This window comes from Natator depressus, chromosome 13 (genome assembly GCF_965152275.1).
Source record: "Natator depressus isolate rNatDep1 chromosome 13, rNatDep2.hap1, whole genome shotgun sequence".
Taxonomy (NCBI): domain Eukaryota; kingdom Metazoa; phylum Chordata; order Testudines; family Cheloniidae; genus Natator; species Natator depressus.
In genome coordinates this window covers 32,978,375-32,990,456 of record NC_134246.1, presented here as the reverse complement: position 1 = coordinate 32,990,456, position 12,082 = coordinate 32,978,375, and the positions used below count along the sequence as shown (strand labels likewise).

The following is a 12,082-nucleotide window of genomic DNA, read 5'->3' as shown; positions in this document are numbered from 1 at the left end:
AGATACACTTTGCACTATAATCCCATGTGCAGTGCATGCATCATGGGAAGGTCTTCAGACACCAAGCCTCAAACGGTTGCCAAGGCAGATAAAAGGTCCCTGCCTATGTTCCAGCATCTGGCTTTTGGACTGAATTGAAGAGACACAGCTCTGCTCCCCAGGTAGGTGGAAAAGCAATTTTGTTGCCTTTTCAAATGGGTAAAAGCTTCTCAGTTCTGACTCTATTATTGGGACAATGAGTTTCACGGCTATCACAATTCAGGGTAACAACAGATCTGGAAGGGATAGAAAACCTCTTGTTTCAGGGATTAAAGCAATCTCTAACTATAGAGACCACCAGGGAAGCAGATTATCTGATATCTGCTTAAGGCAAAAAGCATCTTGTGTTGGCCTCTCTCAGAGACAGGATACTGGGCTATCTGAACCTTGGATCTGACCAGCTGGCAATCCCAGTGTTTCTAATGGAAATCAGTAAGCATGATTCTCCTCTCGCTGGCAGCAGCAGCAATCAGGGGGAGCTCCACACATACCTGATAAGTATCTAGCCACGACTGGGTGGAAGAACAGGAGGCGTGGATGGCTTAAATGGCTGGGATGTGATACGAGAATCAATCAGTGATTCAAGTGCATGCCATGTCAATCTATTCGTATAACTCTGTTATCATCACTCAGGAATTTGTGGACCTGATACTATTCAGGTGCAATATCAGATGGCTGAGGTGTATCAACACTGACAACCAGGTGTTGTGCTTATCAGGAGACCAGGACAACACACTGCAGTTAGTGCTAGCAGGTGCAAACTCAAAATCTGTGGAACTGATGGCATAGGACATATGCTTATGAATTACTTTCTTGATGAAAAAAGTCATTTCAGAATGTTTATTTCTGAAAGGGATCATTCAACAAGTTTCTTGGAGAAGTTGGCACCACTTGGCGCTTGTTTAAATTTGCACAATGTTGCACCTAGCCGATCCTTATCAAAGCAGTGCAAAAGGCCATCCCAGGGTCTTATAGACCAATGACACTATTCAGTACCAGCACACTAATTAAATCAATAATGAGAGAGAGAGTTCTAGAACACTGAGAAGAATGGCTCTTGATAAGAAGAATGATGTATGGCTTCTATAACATCATAATGTACCTCAGCACATTATGTGTGCTGTGTAAGAAAGAGAGAGAGAGTCAAGCAAGAGGTGGATGACAGGAGTACATCAAATGTATTTGGACTGCCAAAACAAACTTGATAAAGCCACTCGCCAGAAGCTGTGAAAGAAGCTGCATAGTACGTTGGTTAGTATTCTGCCACGGATTGAAATGGCAAAAGGTTAGCGGGTTACATTTAATAGTGTTTTGCACCCATATAAATGAAAAGGGGAAACAGCCCCACTGATTCCAGTGGAGTTACTCCTGATGTATGCGGGAAGGTGTGAGAGAAGAGCGAGCCCCATTAAAGAGAGCAAATCCTGCGGCGAGGATTTTAGAGATGAGGCACCCAATTCTTGTTTGTTTGCTTTGAAAATCCCAGTCAAATCGGTGTTATTTGCAGAATCTTCTTGTCTCTAAAACAAGGCCACTGCGGAGACAAAGGTAACAAATGATCTTGTAAATCGGATTTGATTGACAAGGAAATGTAAGTTCTGGGAAATTAACTTTGGATTTTCTTTTTCCATTTAATATTCTGTTCAGTGCAGGGGGGAGGAGAGAAGAGCAACCTACAGAGAAATCATAATTTTTTTTAGCATTGATGTCAGTCCCACCAGGTCATTCCAGAGTAACTTCTGAGTTCTCAGCATGGGGCAAGGAGTTACTTTGGTTGATACTAGTTGAAAAGAGAAGCAAATCTGCCCTGCTAAAGAAAAGATCATCTCTTTAAAAAGAACTCACTGTTGCTTAATGGCATGGAAACTTCCAGGCATGAAATCTCCTTAATCTAATCTATCTATCTATCTATCTATCTATCTATCTATCTATCTATCTATCTATCTATCTATCACTATAAGTCTAACATACACTATGCATCTGTGGCTGAACAGTACAGTCCCTTCGTGCCATCTTCTTTCTCCAGACATGCAGAATCTCAGCCCTTTATCAATACTTGGCAGAGGCAGGCATTTACTATGGGACAGGAAACACTGATTGGTCCCTGTTAAAACAACATGGGGAATGACCATTCTGAGCACCTTTGGAACCTATTCTGTGCCTATTTTTATCTTAATCAGCAAAGACTGCTCTTTCTATCACCTGCCCAGAAACTTGCAGGCTTTCTGCAGTCTGAGTTCTTTATGGGCAGTTCGTGTCATCATGCTATTAATGTGCACTTTCCTTTGAAACCTCTGACAGTGAGTGGTACAGGGGATCGAATATTAGATTATTTTTATTATTTGTATGATTAGTTCACATAGGAGATGTTGTATTAATTTAGATGTAATATATGGGCCAAAAGTGTTCACTTGACCCAGTCTCTGTCCAACATTAAACAGTTTTAAACAAGCTGTGGGGTTTGGTAATAAACAGACCTCACCCTGCTTAGTCCCATGGCAAACACACCATTAAAAATCCTTTTAACCTTTTTTAATATTCAGAAGATAAGAACATAAGAATGGCCATATTGGGTCAGACCAAAGGTTAATCTAGCCCAGTATCCTGTCTTCCAACAGTGGCTAATGCCAGGTGCCCCAGAGGGAATGAAGAAAAGGGACAATCATCCAGTTAAAAGAAAAGGAGTACTTGTGGCACCTTAGAGACTAACAAATTTATTTGAGCATAAGCTTTCTTGAGCTACAGCTAACCTAAACCCTAACCCTAAAACCTAACCCTAACCCTAACAATCATCAAGTTTTCTATCCACTGTCACCGATTCCCAGCTTCTGACAAACAGAGGCTAGGGACACCATCTCTGCCCCTCCTGGCTAATAGCCATTGGTGGACCTACCCTCCATGAACTTCTCTAATTCATTTTTGAACTCTGTTATAGTCTTGGCCTTCACAACATCCCCTGGCGAAGAGTTCCACAGGTTCCCTGTACATTGTGTGAAGAAATGAGGGAAAAACATTGAAAGCATTTGACATCTGAAGAATTAAGTAAGCTTTTATTTTAGCAACATAGAATCATAGAATATCAGGGTTGGAAGGGACCTCAGGAGGTCATCTAGTCCAACCCCCTGCTCAAAGCAGGACCAATCCCCAATTAAATCATACCAGCCAGGGCTTTGTCAAGCCTGACCTTAAAAACTTCTAAGGAAGGAGATTCTACCACCTCCCTAGGTAACGCATTCCAGTGTTTCACCACCCTCCTAGTGAAAAAGTGTTTCCTAATATCCAACCTAAACCTCCCCCACTGCAACTTGAGACCATTATTCCTCATTCTGTCATCTGCTACCACTGAGAACAATCTAGAGCCATCCTCTTTGGAACCCCCCCACTTCAGGTAGTTGAAAGCAGCTATCAAATCCCCCCTCATTCTTCTCTTCCGCAGACTAAACAATCCCAGTTCCCTCAGTCTCTCCTCATAAGTCATGTGTTCCAGTCCCCTAATCATTTTTGCTGCCCTCCGCTGGACGTTTTCCAATTTTTCCACATCCTTCTTGTAGTGTGGGGCCCAAAACTGAACACAGTACTCCAGATGAGGCCTCACCAGTGTCGAATAGAGGGGAACGATCACGTCCCTCCATCTGCTGGCAATACCCCTACTTATACATCCCAAAATGCCATTGGCTTTCTTGGTAACAAGGGCACACTGTTGACTCATATCCAGCTTCTCGTCCACTGTAACCCCTAGGTCCTTTTCTGCAGAGCTGCTGCCGAGCCATTCGGTCCCTAGTCTGAAGCGGTGCATGGGATTCTTCCGTCCTAAGTGCAGGACTCTGCACCTGTCCTTGTTGAACCTCATCAGATTTCTTTTGGCACAATCCTCTGATTTGTCTAGGTCCCTCTGTATCCTATCCCTACCCTCCAGCGTATCTACCTCTCCTCCCAGTTTAGTGTCATCTGCACACTTGCTGAGGGTGCAATCCACGCCATCCTCCAGATCATTAATGAAGATATTGAACAAAACCAGCCCGAGGACTGACCCTTGGGGCATTCCGCTTGATACCAGCTGCCAACTAGACATGGAGCCATTGATTACTACCCGTTGAGCCCGACAATCTAGCCAGATTTCTATCCACCTTATAGTCCATTCATCCAGCCCATACTTCTTTAACTTGCTGACAAGAATACTGTGGGAGACAGTGTCAAAAGCTTTGCTAAAGTCAAGGAATAACACGTCCACTGCTTTCCCCTCATCCAGAGAGCCAGTTATCTCGCCATAGAAGGCAATTAGATTAGTCAGGCATGACTTGCCCTTGGTGATCCATGCTGACTGTTCCTGATCACTTTCCTCTCCTCTAAGTGCTTCAGAATTGATTCCTTGAGGACCTGCTCCATGATTTTTCCAGGGACTGAGGTGAGGCTGACTGGCCTGTAGTTCCCAGGATCCTCCTTCTTCCCTTTTTTAAAGATGGGCACTACATTAGCCTTTTTCCAGTTGTCCGGGACCTCCCCCGATTGCCATGAGTTTTCAAAGATAATGGAATGGCTCTGCAATCACATCCGCCAACTCCTTTAGCACTCTCGGATGCAGCGCATCCGGCCCCATGGATTTATGCTCGTCCAGCTTTTCTGAATAGTCCCGAACCACTTCTTTCTTCACAGAGGGCTGGTCACCTCCTCTCCATGCTGTGCTGCCCAGTGCAGTAGTCTGGGAGCTGACCTTCTTCGTGAAGACAGAGGCAAAAAAAGCATTGAGTACGTTAGCTTTTTCCACATCCTCTGTCACTAGGTTGCCTCCCTCATTCAGTAAGGGGCCCACACTTTCCTTGACTTTCTTCTTCTTGCTAACATACCTGAAGAAACTCTTCTTGTTACTCTTAACATCTCTTGCTAGCTGCAACTCCAGGTGTGATTTGGCCTTCCTGATTTCACTCCTGCATGCCCGAGCAATATTTTTATACTCATCCCTGGTCATTTGTCCCATCTTCCACTTCTTGTAAGCTTCTTTTTTGTATTTAAGATCAGCAAGGATTTCACTGTTAAGTCAAGCTGGTCGCCTGCCATATTTACTATTCTTTCTACACATTGGGATGGTTTGTCCCTGTAAACTCAATAAGGATTCTTTAAAATACAGCCAGCTCTCCTGGACTCCTTTCCCCCTCATGTTATTCTCCCAGGGGATCCTGCCCATCAGTTCCCTGAGGGAGTCAAAGTCTGCTTTTCTGAAGTCCAGGAGTCTATTCTGCTGCTCTCCTTTCTTCCTTGTGTCAGGATCCTGAACTCGACCATCTTATGGTCACTGCCTCCCAGGTTCCCATCCACTTTAGCTTCCCCTACTAATTCTTCCCGGTTTGTGAGCAGCAGGTCAAGAAGCGCTCTGCCCCTAGCTGGTTCCTCCAGCACTTGCAACAGGAAATTGTCCCCTACGCTTTCCAAAAACTTCCTGGATTGTCCGTGCACCACTGTGTTGCTCTCCCAGCAGATAGGGTGATTGAAGTCTCCCATGAGAACCAGGGCCTGCGATCTAGTAACTTCTGTTATTTCCCTTGTTCCCTTTCCCTTTAGCTGGAGAGAATGTTTAGAAGGAAAAAAACTCCCTTACTTAGTGGTATCTCAGAATATCATGGTTGGAAGGGACCTCAGGAGATCATCTAGTCCAACCCCCTGCTCAAAGCACAACCGCTCCCCAATTTTTGCCCCAGATCCCTAAATGACCCCCCCTCAAGGATTGAGCTCACAACCTTGGGTTTAGCAGGCCAATGCTCAAACCACAGAGCTATCCCTCCTTCCTACCTAATGGCAATAATTGTCCATTTGGGGAAAACAGAAGTTTGTGGAGGAGTGCTGGTAAGCATTGGTTGTGGTGTTGTTACAGACTGAAACCATGTCCTAAAAGAAAAAGCAAGATACAAACACACACATGGGCCGGGGGGAGAAGAACAGCCAATATCGGAAATGCATATTCTGTCTCTGGTGACTTTTACAGGCAATCTCACTGCTGGAAAACACAGGCACAGCACACAGTGTTATCAGCCACTCCGACCAGCAACTGGTAAACTTGTACCAACATAAGGCTGTTTAGGGCATTGCTTTTAGCTGCCTCTTTCTGGTCACAGGCTTACAGCAGTGTTGCAAAATAACCAGTCTTGGCCGGCTAAGCCAGACACTCCTTAGATAGAAGGACAAAGGAGAAGGACAGGAAAGAGGTTGGATATTAGGAAAAAACTTTTTCACTAGGAATGAGTTACCTAGGGAAGTGGTGGAATCTACTTCCTTAGAGGTTTTTAAGGTCAGGCTTGACAAAGCCCTGTCTGGGATGATTTAGTTGGGGATTGGTCCTGCTTTGAACAGGGGTTGGACTAGATGACCTCCTGAGGTCCCTTCCAACCATGATATTCTATGATTCTATGAAAGAGAAGAAATAAGGTGGAGAAGGGAAAAGACACATGGTGGTTGGAGAGACAAAGTCTCACATTCCAGCTGGTATTCAGGATTTAGCAGAAGCTGGTGCAGGTGGCCATGTTATCTGGGTGTCTCTCTCTCTGGCATGGTCTGCTCAGTACATGTCTCCAGATTAGGATCACAACAGCCCGGGATCCTAGGAAATAGTGGGGGTGGCAGCCATGATGGTGAAGCTCTCTCCAGCAGCCATTTTTTCTCCTAAATCCTCTTTCTTTAAGGACCCCAAAGGGAGTGATTGGCAGAATAGCCCATTCTCTCGATATTTTGTCCTCCAATTATGCCTAGTTTCCAAAACTCCAATTTTGGTTAATTGATTTCCAGTCCACTTTTTCTTGTTTACCAGGTATGATCTTAACACAGACCTTGAATTATATTGGGAGGGCTTTTTGTTTGAACGAATTCTCTCTTTCTATCTCTCTTTTGTACCTTTTCACATTGACATTTCTTGTTATCAGTCATTGTGACACTTTATAAACTGTTATCCATTCCCACATTGTTATGCTCATGATCAGAATAAATTTATAGGTTCAGTTATCACAACAGAGCCCGGGTCATGGAGCGGGATCTGACTGCGCTAGGTGCTGTACAAACACAGAACAAAAAGACAGTATATGGATCACGAGGCTGATCCAATCGGGCAGTTCTTGGGTTCCTATGTAGTACAATGTTCTCCAAACCCAATTCTGTCCTGAGTTACACCTTTGGAGACCCACCACCTTCATTGTGGCTGCAGGGATGAAAATGATTGGCCCTATAAGTAGTCCTTGATAAGCAAACCTTCCTGCCCCCCCTCTCCCCAGCCTGAATATGGGAGATTTTACCACACTCTGTGGAAGATATGATGGTTGGGAAGTTGGAACCTTTTGTGGTGGTGAGGTTGGGCATGGAATTTGGAGAAGCAAGGGCTGGAAGGCTGGTCTCCCCACCAGCGGAGAGTTAAGCATATGGTCCTGCTAGCAGTGACTTGTGGAGGAGTAGAGGGCATGAACTGCCAGGTCAGGTCAGTTTTTGTTTTTCTTTCTATGCTGGTTGTGCATCAGAAATGTGCTGGGTGTAGCAACCTGAACTGACACACAATAGAGGCTGAGGTTTCCAAGGCCACCTAAGGAACTGGGGGCCCCAATACCTATTCGAATGGATGGCAATGAGGCATCTGCCTCTCTTAGGTAGCTTTGAAAATCCCAGGTGCAGTTTTTGTGCCTCAGTTACGCTGGCCATGCAGTGAGGACCACCAAGAGACCCAGCTGGCCTCATGTTAGGCCTGCCAGTGCTCTTGCTTCATGTCTTTCTGTAACTGAGGGACAGAGACATGTCCTCTGAGGAAGCTCGGTTGGTAAAGTCTTGCATGGTAAGAGGATGGGTGGCGTAGTGAGTATGGTCTTTGGAAACCCCTCATTCAATTCCTTCCTCTGTCACAGGCCCCTTTGTCGAGTCACTTAGTCTCCCTCTCCCTGGGTTCCTTATCTGTAAAGTGGGGTAATCATAGAATCATAGAATATCAGGGTTGGAAGGGACCTCAGGAGGTCATCTAGTCCAACCCCCTGCTCAAATCAGGACCAATCCCCAACAAATAGCGCTTCCATTTATGAAAGGGATTGGGGGGAGGGGTGATGGTGGTAAATGTATTACAGGTTGTTAGATGCTGTTGTAATGGGAGTAATGTAAGTGCATTAGATATATAAGAAATGCTACTTTCAGACTGATGTAGTCATGAATTAAGTTGACACCCTAATAAATACATTGCAATTCCATTGGGTTTCACAGAAGAGAAAGTGGCTCTGTCTATCTGCACCCAATTTTTCTCTCAGGCACTTCAGTGTAGATCCAGAGTAACTCAATTGGCTTTGAGAGAACAGATAACTCAAACCTTTGGGGGCAAATTCTTCTCTCAGAAACCCTCGTATAAATCCAGAGTCAGAGCCAAATTAACAACTCGAGCTCTTCTCACCCACAGACCTCACAGCACTTTAGGCTGAAGTTCAGTATCATTACTTCCATTTTACAGGTGGGTAAACTAAGGTACAGAGGGGGGATGGGACTTCCCCTAGGTCACCCAACAGGCCATTACCAGAGTGGGGGATAAAACCCAGTAGAGCACTTTGTTCACTTGTGCACACTATCCTCTGGCTTAATTCCAAGATAGGACTCTGGCCTTTTCGGCCCAGTTCTGTTCTCATTTAACCCGGTGTCAATCCAGAGTGACTCAGTGGAATTCTGCTGGCCCAACTGAGATCAGAGTCTGTCCCCCAGCATTAAGATGTGGAGATACTAGGGCCAGCAGTGGAGGTTCCCAGCCCCTCTGAGATATTTCCCTTTTTCCTTTCCCACCATCAGATCCCAAGCATGGGCAGTGGAAACAGCACCTCGGTGACGGAGTTCATCCTTCTGGGCTTCACATCAAGCCCAGAGCTGCGAGCCCTGCTCTTCGCGCTTTTCTCAGTCAGCTACGTCACCATCCTGCTGGGGAACGCCAGCCTCCTGCTGGTCATCCACCTCAATGCTTGCCTGCACACCCCCATGTACCTCTTTCTCAGGCACCTGTCCTTCGTGGACCTCTGCTACGCCTCTGCCATCATCCCCAAGGCTCTGAACAGCTTCGTGACAGGAGACGGGACCATCTCCTTCTTGGGGTGTACCGTGCAGTTCTGTGTCTTCGGCGGCATGCTGACCACTGAGTGCTGCCTGCTGGCCGCCATGGCATACGACCGCTTTGTGGCCATCTGCAAGCCACTGCTCTACACAGTTGCCATGTCCGATGGGGTTTGCACCTGGCTCCTGGCCTGCTCCTATGCCAGCGGCTTCCTGAACTCCTTAATCCAAACTCTCTGCACATTCAGCTTGCCCTTCTGTGGGGCCAACCAGGTCGACCATTTCTTCTGTGACATCACACCCCTGGTGAAGCTCTCCTGCACCGAGACCCAGAGCAACATGACCATCATCTTGGCCTCGGCCTGTGTCATCGGTGTCAGCAGCTTCCTGACCACGCTGACTTCCTACCTGTACATCTTCTCGGCCATCCTCAGGATCCCCTCCCATCAGGGCAGACGCAAGACCTTCTCCACCTGCACCTCTCACCTCACAGCCATCTCCATCTTCTTCGGGACTCTCATCTTCATGTACGTGCGGCCCAAGCCAAGTTATTCTGCTCAGCAGGACAAAGCTGTCTCTGTGCTGTACACCCTAGTGATTCCCATGGTGAACCCCATGATCTACAGCCTGAGGAATAAGGAAGTTAAAGAGGCATTGAGGAGAAGGCTTCCTGTCACAGTCAGTGGTTTGCATCTTCCCACCCTTCCCTCTTCCAAAGAACCTGGCCTAAACAGAGCTTTCTATAACACATAGAGGGAGAAGAGCCAAAGACTAGATTACATTCACAAGGGGCTTTGCTAATGCTGATCCATCAAAAGTGGCCACAATTTTCAATGGACCCAAGGGATTTAGGTGCACAAATCCGTTCATATGCAATGAGAGTGGAATGCCTTTCTCTCTTAGTATCCTTTTAAAATCCATGGCCAAGATACCACAGTGATGGGCAACAAAATAAAAACATGTTGGATAAATAGACAAACGAACAGACAACACGTAATGATAGATAGATAGATAGATAGTGAACAGAAGTGGGAGGGGAATAACATTTTAATTTGTATCTACTTCAAGGAAGGGGTTAAATTACTAACCCATGGGGGTAACCTGAAAATATCTTTATAGTACAGAAAGTCAGATGACCAACTTTTTCCAAAGTGGCTCTTGGTTTTGCTCCCTTGATTTGTGAGAACTCAGCTTAGACACCTTAGTCCTGAGATGTCAGAGGAAATGAGCAACTGCAGCTCCTATCATCCATCCGACTCTCCCTCTCTATCTCAGATGATAAGCTCTCCAGGTTGGCTTCCCTTTGGAGAAACGAGCTACACAGATTCAAAGTTTTGCTTTTTTATTTACACTATATACATGTGGCCTGGAACAGAGGGGGCCAGAAAGATCACACAGGCAATCCTTGCTATTAGAAATCTCAGCCCCCAAACCAACGCCCGATTCCCATACAGTATCTTTGCCCAAGAATTGCCTTTAGATAAAGAACAAATTTTCTTGCTATTTGCAAGAGCTTCCTGCAAAAAAAAAATTATATTAAATTAACAACAATAGAATATTTCTTCAAAGACTGAAAAGAGCTATCACACTAAGAAAAAATGTAAGAGCACCACCTATTGACTCCTGCCATAACAATATTTTAGGGCAGTGGATGTATTTTGTTAAGAAAATCAATCAATGTAATTGTGAAGCAGAATATATTCAAGTTATCAGACTGGATGGAATAAACATTTAAAGGTGCCTTGAATTATACTTTTTTTTTTTTTGGATTTTTTTTTAATTCTTTCTTTCTTCAGAATAATTTGTTAAAAGTATTCTCAGAATAATCAGTAATAAATTACTTCCGTAGAAAAGGAATTATTAATATGTAATCATTTATGATTATTATTATTATTATGCAAATGTCTACAAAACAAAGGCTGAAGGGACCTATTATTGCTCTCTCTAAATGCATCAGAAGGTAAAACACCAGGGAGGGAGAGGAGTTATTTAAGGGCCAATACTGGCACAAGAACAACTGGATATAAACTGGCCATTAATAAATTTAGGCTTCATATTAGAGGAAGGTTTCTAACCATGAGAGGAGTGAAGTTCTGGAACAGCCTTCCAAGGGGAGCAGTGGAGACAAAAAAACTAATTTGCTTTATGACTGATCTTGATAAATTTATGAAGGGGATGGTAAAATGAGACTACCTACAATGACACATGGCAGGGGTAACCAAAATTACTGACCCTCTGAGCTGCACATGACAATTTTCAGAAGTTCAAGAGCTGGGGCACACCTGCTGGGACTCAGGGATTCACCCTGTGGGAGGCACCTGCCAGTGTGGAAAGGGGGTCTTGGGGTGCATCTGCTGTGACTCAGGGTTTCAGCAGGAGTGGGGCTGAAGCCCTGAGTCCCGGCAGAGGCACCCCAAGACCCCCTCTCCACACCGGGCAGAAGCCTCTACCCCACGACCCTTCTACAACGCAGAGGCAGAGGTCCCAAGCTCACCCCAGCAGTCTGGTAGGTAGAGAAAAAAGGGAAGAAGGAGGATCCTGGAAACTACAGGCCAGTCAGCCTCACCTCAGTCCCTGGAAAAAATCATGGAGCAGGTCCTCAAGGAATCAATTCTGAAGCACTTAGAGGAGAGGAAAGTGATCAGGAACAGTCAGCATGGATTCACCAAGGGCAAGTCATGCCTGACTAATCTAATTGCCTTCTATGACGAGATAACTGGTTCTGTGGATGAAGGGAAAGCAGTGGACGTGTTGTTCCTTGACTTTAGCAAAGCTTTTGACACTGTCTCCCACAGTATTCTTGTCAGCAAGTTAAAGAAGTATGGGCTGGATGAATGGACTATAAGGTGGATAGAAATCTGGCTAGATTGTCGGGCTCAATGGGTAGTGATCAATGGCTCCATGTCTAGCTGGCAGCCGGTATCAAGTGCAGTGCCCCAAGGGTCGGTCCTGGGGCCGGTTTTGTTCAATATCTTCATAAATGATCTGCAGGATGGTGTGG

General features: G+C 45.3%; 1 protein-coding gene across 1 annotated transcript; it reads left to right on the top strand.

Moving 5' to 3' along the window:
• The first annotated feature begins 8,835 nt into the window (after positions 1-8,835).
• On the top strand, positions 8,836-9,834 carry LOC141997700 (olfactory receptor OR9H1-like). The gene has a single exon (XM_074970138.1). The coding sequence runs from the start codon at positions 8,836-8,838 to the stop codon at positions 9,832-9,834; it is 999 nt and encodes a 332-aa protein (XP_074826239.1).
• Positions 9,835-12,082: the final 2,248 nt, after the last annotated feature.